The 18726-nt window shown below is 36.2% G+C and overlaps 1 protein-coding gene across 2 annotated transcripts; it reads left to right on the top strand.

Annotated features, from left to right (window-relative positions):
* Window positions 1-1703: 1703 nt before the first annotated feature.
* Window positions 1704-12434, top strand: LOC110460744 (methyltransferase-like protein 24). 2 transcript variants are annotated; one of them, XM_021513850.1, is made up of 7 exons: window positions 1704-1769; window positions 4131-4232; window positions 6859-6983; window positions 10273-10401; window positions 10848-10922; window positions 11509-11650; window positions 11937-12434. In XM_021513850.1, the coding sequence occupies exons 2-7, from the start codon at window positions 4140-4142 to the stop codon at window positions 12243-12245; spliced, it is 873 nt and encodes a 290-aa protein (XP_021369525.1). In that variant the 5' UTR covers window positions 1704-1769; window positions 4131-4139; the 3' UTR covers window positions 12246-12434. The 2 variants fall into 2 exon arrangements, with proteins under 2 accessions (XP_021369525.1, XP_021369524.1); XM_021513849.1 differs by lacking the exon at window positions 1704-1769 and having other exon boundaries at window positions 3703-4232.
* The last annotated feature ends 6292 nt before the right edge of the window (window positions 12435-18726 follow it).

Raw genomic sequence — 18726 nt, 5'->3', positions numbered from 1 at the left:
ACCACAACACTAGCTCCGTAACAGATATGATCCACACACTACAATGACCAACACTACAAACACGAGAAATATCCTTTTTCACAAAATCATACACCAAATCGTAGCTATATACCCAACTCATATACTCACATCCGTAGACCTTCGAACCAGACATGCACACCCTCACGCATATAAACACATATCTGCTACAACGGACACCTACAAATATTCATTCTTTCCACTCACAATAACAAAATGGAATATCCTTCCCATAGCAGCAGTACAATGCACAACACTAGAGGACTTCAAGGCACACTTACCCTATGCAGCCCTTGAAGCCCTCATCACACGCTAAACATACGCCAGCTTTTATCTTTTATCTATAGCTTGCACAAAATATCACACACACAAAAACAACTAATCACTGTAAATAACCCCCTTTTTCACGCCTCTGCAATAGGACTCCCGAGGGCATAAACATCACATTGATGGAGCCCCGTAAAACAAAGAAGAGTTCGGTACTGAGTGACCATTATTGTTATACTGTAGGTAAATGTTATAGAGTTCGGTAGTGAGTGACCATTATTGTCATACTGTATGTAATTATCATAGAGTTTGATAGTGAGGTTATTATTATTGTCATACTGTAGGTAAATGTTATAGAATTTGCTAGTGAGGTTACCATTATTGTCATTCCGTATGTAATTGTCATAAAGCTTTATGATTATCATTATCGTACTTTAGGTATGGAGTATATGTTGATGTGGTCATTATTTGTGTAATATTGCAGGTAATTGTCACAGAGTTTGAGCTGACCATTAATACTATATGGTTATAGACTGTGATTGTGAGGTAACCATTAAAGTGAAACTGCGGGTATCCATCATAGTGTTTGATTGTGAGGTAACCTGCACCGTAGTTTAAGAATAAATTATATCTTATTCCTTTACTACGGTTTATAAGCACCTTTCCCAATTTGCTGTATTTTACATATAAAACGGGACACTTTGATTACAGCTTTCTAATTCTGTATATCTTTTAGCACCACAGATGCGTCCTTAATGGACGAACTTGCCATAGAGTGCAGTACATACTTGCTAAACTTTCTAGAAAAGCTCCTTCACTTCGTATTTAAATACAAAAATATTAAGCTTACTAAGAGGAACTTGTGGTGTCTAAATTAAAACACTGATACAAAACAAATAAGGTAACATTCTAACATTCAGTTCTTTGACTAGAGATCAATGGGATCGCACAGTCAGCTATTTAATAAAGACTTATAAAACTGCAGAGTGTCTAATGACGTCACGGCCATATCGTATACACCTGTGTCTACCTTACCCATTGTTTTATAAAGCAGGCGTCAATTACTGAATCGTTGTCCAAAGCATTGTCATCTTTAAATAATGTCATTTAAACTCGTTCTGTGCGTGTGTTTATAACAATATTACAGTTAACTGGTTAATTATCATTTTCACTATCGCTCTAACATTCTCAATCCATTCTCAATCCGCAAAGGAGAGTAGGTTAGTTGTGACATTTGTTTGAATAAGAATAATACAGTTGGTAAGATGATGTTAACTGGGCAATGCCAGGATAGATCTGACTATCTTACCTCATTTACCAAAGATAGAGACGATATAAGACCTTGTCATTTACATGTCAGTGAGATGATATTGCGGTATATATTGGATCTGTTTTGTGTATCTGGATCAGCTGTTATCCAAGTGTATGTGTTCTCTTGGCATGACAGTGAATGACAGCGGATGGTCTGACATTGGGATTTAAAGGTAGGTGCTCACTTTAGATCGAAGGCAAAATTTGATATAATAATATTGTACACATCAACTGTCATACAGTGTCTATTTAAAAAATAGATATATATACGAAAGAAATAATAAAACGTCAACTATAATATGCTAAGTCGGAATAGGAACCGACGGTTTACAATACTAATCATATGAACAATTACAATGTGTAAACGAACTAATGATGAAGGGGAATTTAATAGCGTGTTGCTTGTATAAAGGGGAAAACATAACAGGTTGTTTTCAATTTTCCGAATTCTGGATATCTATATTATAACTTAAAAAGTATCAAAATGAACCTGTTGGAAAATGGTTTGGGGTTTAAGACCGTTTGTTAAGTTCGAGAAAATAATGAAAATATTATATCTCATCAAAATTGAAGTATAATATATATCTCATAGAGTATGGATAATGAAAACGTATAAAAGATCAACTGAAGTGCAATAGGGATTTTCAAATAAATCGGAATCGATACATTGAAAAAAAATGGGTTTGAAGCATTTTCAAGTTGAAGACCTTAGGTTTCCTTATTCAGGGTAGAAAATACTTTTTGTTAATTTAAATATTGATTTATGTCTCATTGACTAAAATAAATTTGCATGTAATTTTCAATCATGACCAATGTTAATTGTTGGTCGGCAGGACTAGCTATGAGACACTTTGTTGGTCGGCAGGACTAGCTATGAGACACTTTGTTGGTCGGCAGGACTAGCTATGCGACACTTTGGAGTACTTGAACGATATACAACCTTATTTTCTACGTATTTTTGTTTTTCTTTTTAATACTGACATATTGTTTATTATATAAAGATATCCATAATTGAGGAAAACAAAAACTCAATTATGTTACAATTATAAAGACTTAGTTTGTTTTTAACACAAACAGGAATTGAAACTTATTTTGCGAGCTTTCGGAAACGTCTGTTTGACCGGTGTCTCGACATATGTTACCCGTCCCCCTGGCTGCCTGAAGTATTAGAGTGCAATTGGGCGAACTCTCTCTATGATTTTTGACAGCTGACTTTACTTGATTCGGTCCACTGAGGCTTAGTGAGTTGTTTTCAGCGGTACAGAGTCGAGACGTCGGTCATTTGCATTCTTTGCTTGACAAAGGAAACAGACGTTTTCGAAAGCTCGCAAAATAAGTTTTCAATTCCTGTTTGTGTTCAAAACAAACTTGGTCTTTATCATTCATACCAAACTGATGAATCTTACTCTGTTACAGTTATTTTGGTGTTTGGACTCTATTTCTGGCAGAATGTCCTAACTATGTACTGACTTTCTATGGTATCCCTAAAAAGGAAACACAGGAACACAGACTTTATTTTGTTCATGTCGCTTTAGGATATATGTACACCAGTGTCCGTTAAATGGCACAAGTTACTAACGTACATCTACATGTCCTGTTAGGAGTTACGTACATGTACACTAATGTCTGTAATGGTATCAGTTATTGACCTTTATTATTTAATCAAACATATAGCACATGATGACGTCACGGGGGTTAATTTGCAGGTCAGATAATTGTAGTCGGATACTAGACCAGAAATTACTAGACCACGGGTTGTGTGTCGATCACAGCACACATTATGTATATGTACATACATTTGATCTGTCACTACGCCATGGTCACTGACGAATAGATTAATCCTTCAATAAATGATATAATCATTTCGTTTACTCAACAACGACTCCTGGACATACTGCCATATTAAAGTTGAATAGAAAAGATATCAATCTAATTTTAATATCTCAAACTGTAATCAAATAAATGTCAACAACATGTTTACAAAAAATATTCTTATCTTAATGATAATGGTCTCAGTGTACTTATTTCATTCAGAACGGCACTATATGTAAAGGGCGTAGACTATTATTGTCCAACAAGACACTGGAGGAATATATAAAACGATGGAGTGTTTTTAAGGGTTTTGGTTTGTTTATAACGTTTGCTTTAGGACGGTGGATTTACATAACTGCAACCTTTCTATCAAGTGTATTATTATCTTATAAAATGTCAACTATAGAAAAGGGATTAGTTGTAAATCTGTCGACGCTAAACAACGGTGATGGCTATGGAGCACTATTCAGATACACCCTTAATTCAGTGTGAAATCGGAATATAAACTGTGGTTTCATTGTTACTATGTTAAATACAATGTATCTGACAAGTAATGACATAAAAGAATTTGTTTATGGTGGTGCACAAGAATGCACAAGAAGTAAGGCCTAAAACAATGTAGATGTGTATGAATGGATAAACATACAATTTCTCACAATTCCAAGTCACCTTTGTCTGGTGATAACAACTGAAAACAATTGAAATTTCTTTATTTAATGAAGAGATTTGCCATGGCGAAACGATGTTCTGGGTGCGTCACCCTGTGGCTGACGAGTATAACCGGACTTAGCCTACCCCTGCTGTGGATGGATATGGTTAATAGGGTGAGAAGATGACAAACGAAATGTATCATGGATATGTAATTTTCTTTTACAGAAGTGGCATTCTCTTAAAGCATACCCAATAGGTAGACTGTCTAGAAATCTTTTTGAAAAAATCATTTTCCTTGACTCCTTGAAGTGTAACTAAATGTTTATACTGAATTTTCCTATATTCGACAACCAAACTGCTAAGATTTGCCTGGTTTAATTTTCAATGTCACTTGAGTCGGTGACTTTCAAGCTTCCTCCGATAGCGCATTCCAATCTGTTACCACCCATGGTGCAATTAAATTCTTTATTACATCCAGTACACTTTCTACCTACCAGGTCCCCTCCGACACCCAAAAATCTTTCAGATAGTAGCTTTAGGTTCCTTATTCCGTTATAATATTTTACCATCATTTGGCATGGCAGTTTGGTGGCTCTATACCGTAGGTTTTCCACGAGGATGATGTCCTGTTGTGTTGTTGGCAGGGATTGTAAACGCTGGCACCTTACCTGATATGTGGTCTAACTTAATTTCGTAAAGTCTGTGAAAGGTTTCTGTCTTTTCCGACGCCCGGATTGTGATGAACAGCATTGCACTGTGTCTAAACCTTTTTCCTCTGTTTTCAATATCACTTGGTGTATAGTGGCATCTTTATCCTTGTACAGTTGCAGATTTGGTGTATAGTGGCATCTTTATCCTTGTACAGTTGCAGACTTGGTGTATAGTGGCATCTTTATCCTTGTACAGTTGCAGACTTGGTGTATAGTGGCATCTTTATCCTTGTACAGTTGCAGACTTGGTGTATAGTGGCATCTTTATCCTTGTACAGTTGCAGACTTGGTGTATAGTGGCATCTTTATCCTTGTACAGTTGCAGACTTGGTGTATAGTGGCATCTTTATCCTTGTACAGTTGCAGACTTGGTGTATAGTGGCATCTTTATCCTTGTACAGTTGCAGACTTGGTGTATAGTGGCATCTTTATCCTTGTACAGTTGCAGACTTGGTGTATAGTGGCATCTTTATCCTTGTACAGTTGCAGACTTGGTGTATAGTGGCATCTTTATCCTTGTACAGTTGCAGACTTGGTGTATAGTGGCATCTTTATCCTTGTACAGTTGCAGACTTGGTGTATAGTGGCATCTTTATCCTTGTACAGTTGCAGACTTGGTGTATAGTGGCATCTTTATCCTTGTACAGTTGCAGACTTGGTGTATAGTGGCATCTTTATCCTTGTACAGTTGCAGACTTGGTGTATAGTGGCATCTTTATCCTTGTACAGTTGCAGACTTGGTGTATAGTGGCATCTTTATCCTTGTACAGTTGCAGACTTGGTGTATAGTGGCATCTTTATCCTTGTACAGTTGCAGACTTGGTGTTACCTTCTATTCACATTTAGTTTGCTTTACCTCATTGTATCTATGAGGCGACATATGTGGTGCCTCCAACATAATTCATCTCACTATAGGAGAAGAGAATGTCATACAGATCTCTAATGATTGTTTTAGATTCTGCGAGTTTTCATCCGGCTACCCTTTATCTTGCGGATGGTAGCTTCAGATTCCATGTTCTGTACTCGTATGTTTTATGCTTTCGGCAGTTCTTTGAGCTCCATACATAATTTCTACCTATAGACATTGTCACAATAGGATGTTATTTAGAAAGGGGGCTGTGGTGGCTAAGTGGTTAAGGCGTCTGAAATTCTGCTACCACTAGGCCTCCACCACTGGGTCGCGGGTTCGATGCCTACATGGTACAGTCGCCAGGCACTGGTCGGTGGTTTTTCTCTGGGAACTCCGGCTTTTCTCCACCACCAAACCTGGCACGTCCTTAAACTACCATAGCTGTTAATAGGACGTAAAACACAACCAAACTCAAAGGATGCTATAGTATTAAGTATATGGTAGCAATCACGTGCTTGTCCTACGTTCATCTTCTATTCAGAAGATATTCTTATCTAGGAAGGAGTCCTATATTCGCTTTCCTCTAAATGTCTAGTTTGATTTGCTTACGTTTCCTTTATTGGATTGGCTTGGTTTTTCTTTTGTTCTTTAACGACAAAAGGTACTCTGTTGGTCCACTACGTTTACCGAGGTTGGCCTTATAACACTTAGCTGGAATTTATCATTGCGCGGTTTATGATCTATTGCAGCGAAACAATTGTCAATATTTGATCCTTAGTGAGTTTTGAGTCTTTCAGCTGTGTCTGTGTTCATTTCTACAAATGTCTTAGAACACTTCACATTAATTTTCGCTCTGTTGAGTTTCAGTCCCATAGATGGGTCGTAAATGAATAACATGTTCAAATGGTGCAGTGAATATATATTTTGTTGGGCTCTCTTAAACGACAAACTGAATTTCTAAATAGATGATTTCCTCCTTCGTAATCTTTAAATGTAAATAAATCCTGTGTAACCTAACGTGGATCTGCTTTAATGTCTTACGTCTTCCTCTTTTCTTGATATATTGTAGGGCTTACAGACTTGGTTTTTGTAATAGTAAACGTATTAAACGGAATTTGGACAATTGAAATGCTTAATGATACAATTGTAAACAATTTGAAGTGCTATAATTCTGAGAACACGGTTAATCATAACCGTGTTCTATTGTACTCTCTTGACTGAGGTTTGTTTTCATCCTAGGGTCCAGGAAACCTGATAAAAACAGTATCTGCCACACAGACATCTAGGCTAGACACTTGTATGATCCCGTCTCATTCCGCGCTTGTGACGTACACCCTCCCCAGACTGGCCACGCTATACCACACGTAGGTCACGGTATTATGATAGGGGGCTATAACATCGACCTTGATAAAATATACAAAGGTTTCTAAAACCTTCAGTACCGATAGTTGTTAATTTTTACATGAATACACAATGGTACTGTTGTTTGCTCAAACGCAATCTTGTTGACGATAAAAAAAAATTACAAACATTTGCATTTTTTATATATTTGGATAAGACGGTCCAATGTGAAATAATCATTTTTTTCACAATAAAAGCCCATTCCACGTCATACATGAGCGATATTACGTTTTGGCCCCTACCATTACCAATAAGTCATAGAAGGACGAAATAGCTTTATGGTGCAATGTCATTAGTTGTGGCATACTGTATCAGATACGAAATGTTCTTGGTGCAATCGCCTATTTGCGTCTATTGTAAGGTAACCATTGTGTCCACAACATGTTCTATGCCACCATTGTTTTTATAAATGTAATATATAACTCAAATGAAGTCTTGATAAACACAGCCACGACAACAAAACTAGATCAGTTTCTATCTAATGAAACAGTTGACGAATTATGCTAGGTAGACAGCTCACCAACCATTCACGTTTATGTTAAACTTACAATACAGTATTTTAGATGGCAGGTTAACCAAATTGTTTATGTTACACTTACAACACGGTGTTTTAGATTACAGGTACACCAAATTGTTTATGTTACACTTGCAACACGATGTGTTAGATTACAGGTACACCAAATTGTTTATGTTACACTTACAACACGGTGTGTTAGATTACATGTACACCAAATTGTTTGTGCTACACTTGCAACACAGTGTGTTAGATTACAGGTACACCAAATTGTTTGTGCTACACTTACAACACAGTGTGTTAGATTATAGGTACACCAAATTGTTTATGTTACACTTACAACACGGTGTGTTATATTACAGGTACAACAAATCGTTTATGTTAAACTTACAACACGGTGTGTTATATTACAGGTACAACAAATTGTTTATGTTACACGAACAACCCGGTGTTTTAGTTTACAGGTACACCAAATTGTAGGTACAACAAATCGTTTATGTTAAACTTACAACACGGTGTGTTGGATTACAGGTACAACGAATTGTTTATGTTTCACTTACAACACGGTGTGGTAGATTACAGGTACAACGAATTGTTTATGTTTCACTTACAACACGGTGTGGTAGATTACAGGTACACCAAATTGTTTGTGCTACACTTGCAACACAGTGTGTTAGATTACAGGTACACCAAATTGTTTATGTTACACTTACAACACGGTGTTTTATATTACAGGTACAACAAATCGTTTATGTTACACTTACAACACGGTGTGTTAGATTACAGGTACACCAAATTGTTTATGTTACACGAACAACACGGTGTTTTAGTTTACAGGTACACCAAATTGTTTATGTTACACTTACAACACGGTGTTTTAGATTACAGGCACACCAAATTATTTATGTTACACTTACAGCACGGTGTGTTAGATTACAGGTACCTAAATTGTTTATGTTACACTTACAACATGGTGTGTTAGATTACAGGTACACCAAATTGTTTATGTTACACTTACCTGACGGTGTTTTAGATAACAGGTACACCAAATTGTTTATGTTACTCTTACAACACGGTGTGTTAAATTACAGGTACACCAACTTGTTTATGTTACACTTACAACTTATGTTACACTTACAACACATTATGTTAGAAACATGTACACCAAATTGTTTATGTTACACTTGCAACACGGTGTTTTAGATTACAGGTACACCAAATTGTTTATGTTACACTTACCTGACGGTGTTTTAGATAACAGGTACACCAAATTGTTTATGTTACACGAACAACACGGTGTTTTAGTTTACAGGTACAACAAATCGTTTATGTTACACTTACAACACGGTGTGTTAGATTACAGGTACACCAACTTGTTTATGTTACACTTACAACACGGTGTTTTAGATTACAGGTACAACAAATCGTTTATGTTACACTTACAACACGGTGTGTTAGATTACAGATACACCAAATTGTTTATGTTACACTTACAACACGGTGTTTTAGTTTACAGTTACACCAAATTGTTTATGTTACAATTACAGGTACACCAAATTGTTTATTTTACACTTACAACACGATGTGTTAGATTACAGGTACGCCAAATTGTTTATGTTACAATTACAGGTACACCAAATTGTTTATGTTCCACTTACAACACGGTGTTTTAGTTTACAGTTACACCAAATTGTTTATGTTACAATTACAGGTACACCAAATTGTTTATTTTACACTTACAACACGATGTGTTAGATTACAGGTACGCCAAATTGTTTATGTTACACTTCCAACACGGTGTTTTAGATTTCAGGTACAACAAATCGTTTATCTTACCCTTACAACACGGTGTGTTAGATTACGTAAGTGTAACATAAACAATGTGGTGTAGCTGTAATCTAACACACCGTGCTGTAAGTGTAACATAAACAGTTTGGTGTACATGTAATCTAACACACCGTGTTTATGTTACACTTACAACACGGTGTGTTAGATTACAGGTACACCTAATTGTTTATGTTAAACTTACAACACGGTGTGTTAGATTACATGTACACCAAATTGTTTATGTTACACTTACAACACGGGGTGTTAGATTGCAGGTACACCAAGTTGTTTATGTTACACTTACGACACGGTGTGTTACATTACAAGTACATCACACTGTTTATGTTACACTTACAAACACGGTGTGTTAGATTACAGGTACGCCAAATTGTTTATGTTACACTTACAACACGGTGTGTTAGATTACATGAAGAAATTGTTTATGTTACACTTACAACACGGTGTGTTACATTACAAGTACATCACACTGTTTATGTTACACTTACAACACGGTGTACTAGATTACAGGTACACCAAATTGTTTATGTTACACTTACAACACTGTGTGTTAGATGCCAGGTACACCAAATTGTTTATGTTACACTTACAACACGGTGTGTTAGATTACAGGTACACCAAATTGTTTTTGTTACACTTACAACACGGTGTTTTAGATTACATGTACAACTAATTGTTTATGTTACACTTACAACACAGTGTTTTAGTTTACAGGTACACCAAATTGTTTGTGTTACACTTACAGCACGGTGTTTTAGATTACATGTACACCAAATTGTGTATGTTACACTTACAACACAGTGTATTAGTTTACAGGTACACCAAATTGTTTATGTTACACTTACAACACGGTGTGTTAGATTACAGGTACACCACATTGTTTTACGTTACAGATACCTATCGAGCGAGCAAATACCGTGTAAACAGGGAGTACGACTTGGCAGGACACGGTCGGGTGGTTGGGATGTGTGTATTGATGAGGAATTCAGGCTGGCCGATCCATGCGTCGTTTACTCATTCGGGTAAGGGCGTTCTACCATACAACACTTGCTTTATTCAGTTTCGTTTTTCTGATCTAGATTATTCCTACTAACCAGGTACTGACCATTGGTCGGTGGTTTCTTCTCCGGGAACTCCGGCTTTCCTCCACCACCAAAACCTGGCACGTCCTTACCTTTCTTCGTCTAGAGTATCCATATACGTTACACTTGTGTGTGTTCTTGTTCCTGGTCGTTGATATGTATTTAATGGCATAAGCGATATATATGCAAATTCTATATGGCCAATATGTTGGATAGAATGCTATGTTCATAAAAGAGTGGCATCACAATATTGCCTTCAAAACTCAAAGAAAACAAATGTAAAAAACAAGTATTGTTATTGTTTGTAGTACTGCCAATAAATCACCACAAAATATATCTACATAAAGTAATCATTTAATTTTCTTATACAATTCTTTCATTTGCAGTGTTGGAAAAGACTTTTCTTTCAGCGAGGAAATGACGAGGACATTCGGCTGTTTTGTCTACGCCTTCGACCCAGGGTACCTTTCCGCTGATATCTACTTTAATGTTTTACTTAAATATGATATCCTTAAACGTTTCACTTGATATATCATCAACCGATCATTATAATTGTCGTTTGGATTATTAATCAAAACAAACATATGAAGACAGAGAAGTAAACATGCACTATCCGAAAAACAGATTCACCTTTCAGCCTCCGTGTAGATAATGTACCACTGACTATTTACACTACCAATAGAGAATCTTTGACGAGTTTTCTGTGCATGTCATTCTGGTCAAATATGATCAGAACTACGTTTGCTGCCTTTCATTTATGGTAAATATGTAGAATGTTTAATCATTTCTAGGGTCATTGCTTTCTTTATTGCATATATATCGTTTTCTGAAACAAAAGTGACGGGCATGCATCCGTACGTTGATAAAAAAAAGGCGCCATTACATGCAGGCATTGCAATGTGAGTTCTGTGGAATTCGTCTCCATTTATTGCATATATATACCTCGTACAATGCGGTAAAGAAACGATATCACACATAATGTGTCTCTGGAACTTCTCCTTCGTCTACTCTCCTCAAAACTGGTTATTTTGTTTAATTACATGTCAGGGTGAAACGTACCGGAAGACGACAACTACAGAGGTTGATATTCACTCCCGAAGGTATCAACAACTTTACCGGATATAGTCGGCAACGACGGACACGCATGAGTACGTTGAAAGAAATACGGCGCCATTTCGGGCATTGTGATGTGAGTTCTGTGAAATACGTCACCATAATGGAACAAATATGGCGACTTTGTTTATATCCCTTTTTCAATTATTGTTTACATGATAATTACATCATTAAAGACATGGTCAATGTTTGCTTTTAAATGTAATTGTTTTCCAAGAATTTCATGTTGTTGCGCCTGTTTTCTGAAAATTATGTTGTTTATTTCCAACTGTCTCATAATATTCATTTAACTTGATTCTTTTCTTTGAAACACATGTTAAAGATAAGCCAAATATTGTTGCTGTTGTGGATTTTTGTTTCAGAAAACGGTAGATGTAATAACAATGGACATCGCTCCGACAGAATTAGCCGTCATTCCTCACGCCCTACAACACGGCGACCTCCACAGCGTCAAACAGTTCAATCTAAGGCTCGGTAACCCGGCCCATGTTTTAAAGGAGACGACAGAGAATTATATAAGTAGACTGAACGTCCTCCGTGATTTATGTTTCGTCGGCTTCAGAAGCTGGATAATCAATGAAAACAACAAGTGTTTATTTCATTCCGACGTATTACATAAACACGTCATTGGATGTCACGAGGTCTCCTTTCTTAACCTCAGATATATATAAACAATCAGTTACCATAGTAACGATCCTATAAGTGCAATCATATGAGAATACCGATTCCTTCTTTGAGTGTACATATGTATTTAGGAAAACGTATATGTCTTACAGTAGTTAGCGTTCTACATACGTTAGCAAATTAAAGAGCGCGCAAGAGGTGAGGAAATATCAAAGTTTAACTTTATACACAAACAACGTACGTATTTAACGTGTCGCAACGTTTCAATCACAGTCACTCAGTCATAGCTTGACAAAGGGACCAGTTGGTCTTGAAACGTTGCGACACGTTAAATACGTACATTGATTGTAGATTATCACACTGTATTTTCAGTGTTTGTCGTGAGAACATTTTCTCATCGCGAGCACGTGGATAAAATCGAGAGGCCACCGCAGATGGATTCGAGATTTTATCTACGTGCTCGCGATGAGAAAATTGATCTCTTGAAAAAGGAAGGGAAATTTGATATCAACTTTTTATCATCGTCTTGCTAAAACTTTCTTTGTCGCCTTTAGTTGTAATTTACCACGGAACTGTGGTGTTTTCGGAAAATTCAACAGATTTTCAAAACTTAACCATTTAAGTCACCTTTTTTAATCAACATAACGTGGTTTAATACAGTTTTCAGTTAAAGTAATGTTACATTTTTCTTCAAACCATATTGCGATTCATATTATTTACAGACATATAAAATAGCATGCTTCAGTCACATGACTCGATATACATCACATCTTTATCTGACGTCACAGTTTTTGTTTGGACGAACAACGAGTGTACTTAACCACGGATGTTCAAAAGGTGATTAGCTTAATCACTATTTGACGCTATTTTCAACCTTTTATAGTTTCGCCAATGAACAAGGTAAAATCTTACAATTTTGCATGTAAATTAATATTTGAGATCTGGAAAGATGTAACTTATTCAATGGTTGTGTTTTAAAGATAACAAAACAAAATGTGCGCTAACCACAAATCAAGCTAAACACCTTCTGAACAACTGGGCCCCGAGTGGTGACTGTTATCTACGACATAAGCTGTCGATTGGCATCTGTGGAATAATATTTGATACTTAAAAGTACTCTTAACGTGCATACTACATCTCTTCTGAACTGAACCCAGGGTCAATAACTTAACGTGTATACAACATCTCTTCTGAACTGAACCCAGGGTCAATAACTTAACGTGCATACAACATCTCTTCTGAACTGAACCCAGGGTCAATAACTTAACGTGTATACAACATCTCTTCTGAACTGAACCCAGGGTCAATAACTTAACGTGTATACAACATCTCTTCTGAACTGAACCCAGGGTCAATAACTTAACGTGTATACAACATCTCTTCTGAACTGAACCCAGGGTCAATAACTTAACGTGTATACAACATCTCTTCTGAACTGAACCCAGGGTCAATAACTTAACGTGTATACAACATCTCTTCTGAACTGAACCCAGGGTCAATAACTTAACGTGTATACAACATCTCTTCTGAACTGAACCCAGGGTCAATAACTTAACGTGTATACAACATCTCTTCTGAACTGAACCCAGGGTCAATAACTTAACGTGTATACAACATCTCTTCTGAACTGAACCCAGGGTCAATAACTTAACGTGTATACAACATCTCTTCTGAACTGAACCCAGGGTCAATAACTTAACGTGTATACAACATCTCTTCTGAACTGAACCCAGGGTCAATAACTTAACGTGTATACAACATCTCTTCTGAACTGAACCCAGGGTCAATAACTTAACGTGTATACAACATCTCTTCTGAACTGAACCCAGGGTCAATAACTTAACGTGTATACTACATCTCTTCTGAACTGAACCCAGGGTCAATAACTTAACGTGTATACTACATCTCTTCTGAACTGAACCCAGGGTCAATAACTTAACGTGTATACTACATCTCGTCTGAACTGAACCCATGGTCAATAACTTAACGTGTATACAACATCTCTTCTGAACTGAACCCAGGGTCAATAACTTCACGTGTATACAACATCTCTTCTGAACTGAACCCAGGGTCAATAACTTAAATAATTTACAATCCCGGAACAATATAATCAACTCAATAAAGACGGGATGTATTTCATGAGGGGGTACTTTCGGAAAAATGAAACCTATGTATATTTGATACTATGAAGTTTATATGATATTCCAGAAAAGACTTAAATACCTGAAAGTGATCATTTAAAGTGTAAGTACCTCATTCTCAATTGTTTACTCAAACCACTCAAGCAACCAACGAGAGTGTTTGGTACATGTACAAGTCCCCACAATTCGCTAAGTTCTCTCCCCACTATACATTACACAGAAACGATACAGGGCACGAGGTGACAAAAATCAAACACTCATATAACTTAATATGAAGGGGTATCAAAGAGACAGGAAGGAGAGTCAGGAGTTAGAGTGATAGAGATGTCCCAGTTTCAACACCCGACAGTTGTCAACAGTTGAGTCCAAACCTTACTGTAGGTATTACACGGACATTGCTTTGGAATTGGAGATAAAAAATGTCCCTTAAAATTATATGGAAATGAGGGACTTGCTGAATACCAACGTTCAAAAGAGCATTCGATACTGGAAAAGTGAATGTTTTCGCGGTGTGTCAATGTTCGCGTTTGACGCATTGAATATCTTAGCGCGAAAATGTCCACACGCAAATATTCATCAGTAGATTATAAAGGTTAAAGATCAATCAGAATTCCCACGCTGCGATCTCTTCAGGGGTTCAAAACGCGAAAATTTCCAATTCCCACGCTGCGATCTCTTCAACGGCTCAAAACGCGAACATTTCCAATTCCCACTCTGTGATCTCTTCAAAGGTTCAAAACGCGAAAAATTCCATTTTTACACTAATCCTTTTCCTATTTGAAAATAATGAACAGATGAAAACAATGATAGGCATCTCCATGACCATCTTCACAATGACAGCTAGGCTGATGATCAAATCTGGGTAGCAGGAACTTCTCTACCCGAGTACTAAGTAACAAAAAAGGACAAATATATCCAGCTGTTCTTTGAAACACGGGAATATTAAATATTCAACAATTAAATTTGTGATGCTAATTTTACCTATGTAATGCATTATTCTAGTATATCTTAGGAAAAACAAAGCGTTTATCTTTGGTTATCTTAGACAGTATTGGTAATCCTACGTTCTTAAGTTTATTGGCCTTTCGGCTAATCAGCATAAACATTACAACACATTTTACAAAATTGAGTGAGTAATACACAGCAATACAGACATATAATGGAGGATGGACAATATACATGTAATTATTCATTTGATCTCAGTTGTGAAGCCGCAATTAAAAGTTTGGAAAGATTATTCAATTTCTTCTTATTTCTAACAGAAAGTAAGTTAATTAATTTAAATATAGACGGTCTAATTCTGTAATATCTATCAATGTGTTGTGTTCTTACTTCGTTGTAAATTGGACAAACAAGAATAAAATGCAATTCGTCCTCTATATCGCCTAAGTTACACTTTAAACATAGTCTTTCATTTCGAGGTATTCTCTCATATCTGCCACTTTCTATACGAAAGTCGTGTGAAGATAATCTAAATTTCACAATGGTTAAAATACAAGATTCATGAAAACATTTACAAAGATAATACTGAAGACAATTAACCTCGGGCAGATATCTATATAAAAAAATCGTAGAGTTCTCAAAAGAATATATTGTATTTTGTATAAAAGCATCATGTAGACGTAGTTTAACGTCCAGTATAAATTGATTCTTACATACAACTTTCTGATTATACCAAACATATCCAAAACCTAGAGACATTAACATTGATTTAACATCACTAAGCCAGTTGGCCTTTGTATTTACTTCAGACAACATATCCTTATACAAGGCTTTCAAAGTACAGTTCTCTGTTTCAAGCAATTTCAACCAATACTTTATTATTCTCATTTTCGGTATTATACAAAGTGGTAACTTGAATCTACCAAATTCAGAGTACAACATATTGTTTGGAGTACACCTTCTAACATTAAGTAAGCGCTTACAAAAATCTATGTGCACTTTCTCCACGTCAGGGGCAGCATGGAATCCCCATACTTCACAGCCGTAGTTTATTCACTTGAAACATAAATATCAAATACATACGTATATTTTAGTTTCAAAGTTTTACAAAAATGTTATTACAAATATTCATTATGAGGTATACACATTTTCGACCTTGCTGACTAATAATAATCTGAGTTTTGGTAAACTTTCCATTATAAAACAATGTAACACCCAGATAATTGAAGGACTTAACAATTTCAAAGGTTTTTCCATTGTAATACCATCTGTTAGTATTTGAAAGATTGCCGCCATTACGAAAGACAACGATTTTCGTTTTGGCCACATTAACCTCTATATTCCATTTGGTACTATAGTCATACAAGGTATCAAGCATAGTCTGAAGTCCTTCTATGGACTCAGAAAAAAAGGGCAGTATCGTCCGCATACACATTCAGTGGTTTTCATGATCAACTCATTTTCAAAATCATTGATATAAAGAGAGAAAAAATAAAGGGAGATAATCCTTCCCCTTGCATAAGCCCGTTTGTGACATTGAAAAAGGTAGATAACTCCGACTCATATTTTACACAAGATGTAACCATTTCATAAATGGATTTAACGATAGTGTACATTTTTCCAGTGACCATATTCCTGGCTAACTTACAAAACAATTTCTTACGATTAATAGTGTCAAACGCTTTTTCATAGTCTATGAAACAACAATAAGTTTTTTTCTTTTGTAACAAAATCTATTAATTACGCCGTGAAGTGTAAAAATAGCGTCAGTTGTCCAAAAACTAGGACGAAAACCAAACTGAGCGTCTGCTATAATATTATTACAATCTGACCACTCTAACAATATGTGATTAAGAATAGAAGTAAACAGTTTCGACAGACAACTTACAAAAGTTATGCCTCTATAGTTATTGGTATCACTAACATTACCTTTTTATGTTGTGTAATAATAACACCACGTGACCAACACTCTGGAAATATACCTCCAGTGAAAATCATATTAAATAATCGTTTTAACAATGGCACAAAAATATCTTTAAAAATCACAAAATATTCATTTAGGAGGTTGTCTAAACCTGGAGACTTATTCGGCTTGGATTTTTTTATGACCTTTAAAATTTCAGTCTCTGTGATTTCATTGTCTAATTCAAGAAATATAAATTCATAAGAATCGTATTCTATATCATCAGAATTATTCTAATCAGCATCAAAAAAAAATTTTTTTTGAATAAACGCTAAAACTGTTTCGTGTTTGCTTTACACAAGTAATTCATTCTATTACCTTCATGCGTATTAAACCTTCTTTTCATCTTGCGCTCGTACATTTTAAACCTACGTTTATTCAGAGACGTATATTATGTGTTACATACGTCTCTGGTTCATTTTTCAGCAAAACACTTCTATTTTCAGGAGTACGCGAAAAATTAAAGTCACCAAGCGCTTGTATAAAAACTTACAATGATTGTCAAACCAAGGTTTGTCATTAGAGACACATCTACCAGCTCTGTCGGTACTGGATCTGTACGAAAAGTCTTGCCACAAAATGGCGTGAATACATCACACAACAAGGAAGACAAGTTTACTGCACACTGGTTTACATGTACAGAATTGTTCTCCAGTGACGTCACCATTTCATTTAACTCATTTTGTTTGGTAACTAATACATCACGCATCTTTTCTATATCAGCGTCGTTCCATCTATACACAGAATGCTTTTCGTTTTTAAAAGCAAAATCGGTATTAATTACATTCAAGTTATCACATTGGACAAAAAATTCAACTGGTGCATGATCGGACCATAAATTAAATCAGAGAAATAAGCTAATTTAGGTCTATGATTAAAATCACAAAATTGCAACCTGTTCGTAGTTTTAAAGCATGATTTGTCAATGAGTACATATACTCGATGACACTTGAGTCTAGATGATTAAAAAATATTGAACGACCAGATACATAATCTGGCTTTCTGCCATTTACACACGAATTCCACTGTATTTACATAATTGGATAAGTCTTCGCCCAAAAGTGTTAACAACCGTATGTATCCTCTGACCGTCCCTAGACATAACGACGTCGGCACTTTATAAACAGGTCAGACAGTCTGTCAGCCGGTGTAGCATGAAAAAGTGACCCGCATAGAAAACCTTCCCGGGGGTCATTTTTAGCTCACCTGGCCCGAATCGAAGGGCCAAGTGAGCTTATGCGATGGTGCAGCGTCCGTCGTCCGTCCGTCCGTCCGTCGGCCGTCGTCCGTCGTCCGGTGTCAATATTTTACTTTAAACAACTTCTTCTTAATAACCAAAAGGCCTAGGGTGGTGAAATTTGGCCAGAAGCAAACTAGGATGAAGGGCTACCAAGTTTGTTCAAATAAATGACATTCACCTATTTTCAAGGTCACAGGGGTCAGATATGTTAAAAACTTTAAACAACTTCTTCTGAATAACCA

Source organism: Mizuhopecten yessoensis, unplaced genomic scaffold (assembly GCF_002113885.1).
Source record: "Mizuhopecten yessoensis strain PY_sf001 unplaced genomic scaffold, ASM211388v2 scaffold10477, whole genome shotgun sequence".
Taxonomy (NCBI): Eukaryota; Metazoa; Mollusca; class Bivalvia; order Pectinida; family Pectinidae; genus Mizuhopecten; species Mizuhopecten yessoensis.
Note: the sequence above shows the minus strand (reverse complement) of the source record. Positions and strands in the feature narration are given on the sequence as shown.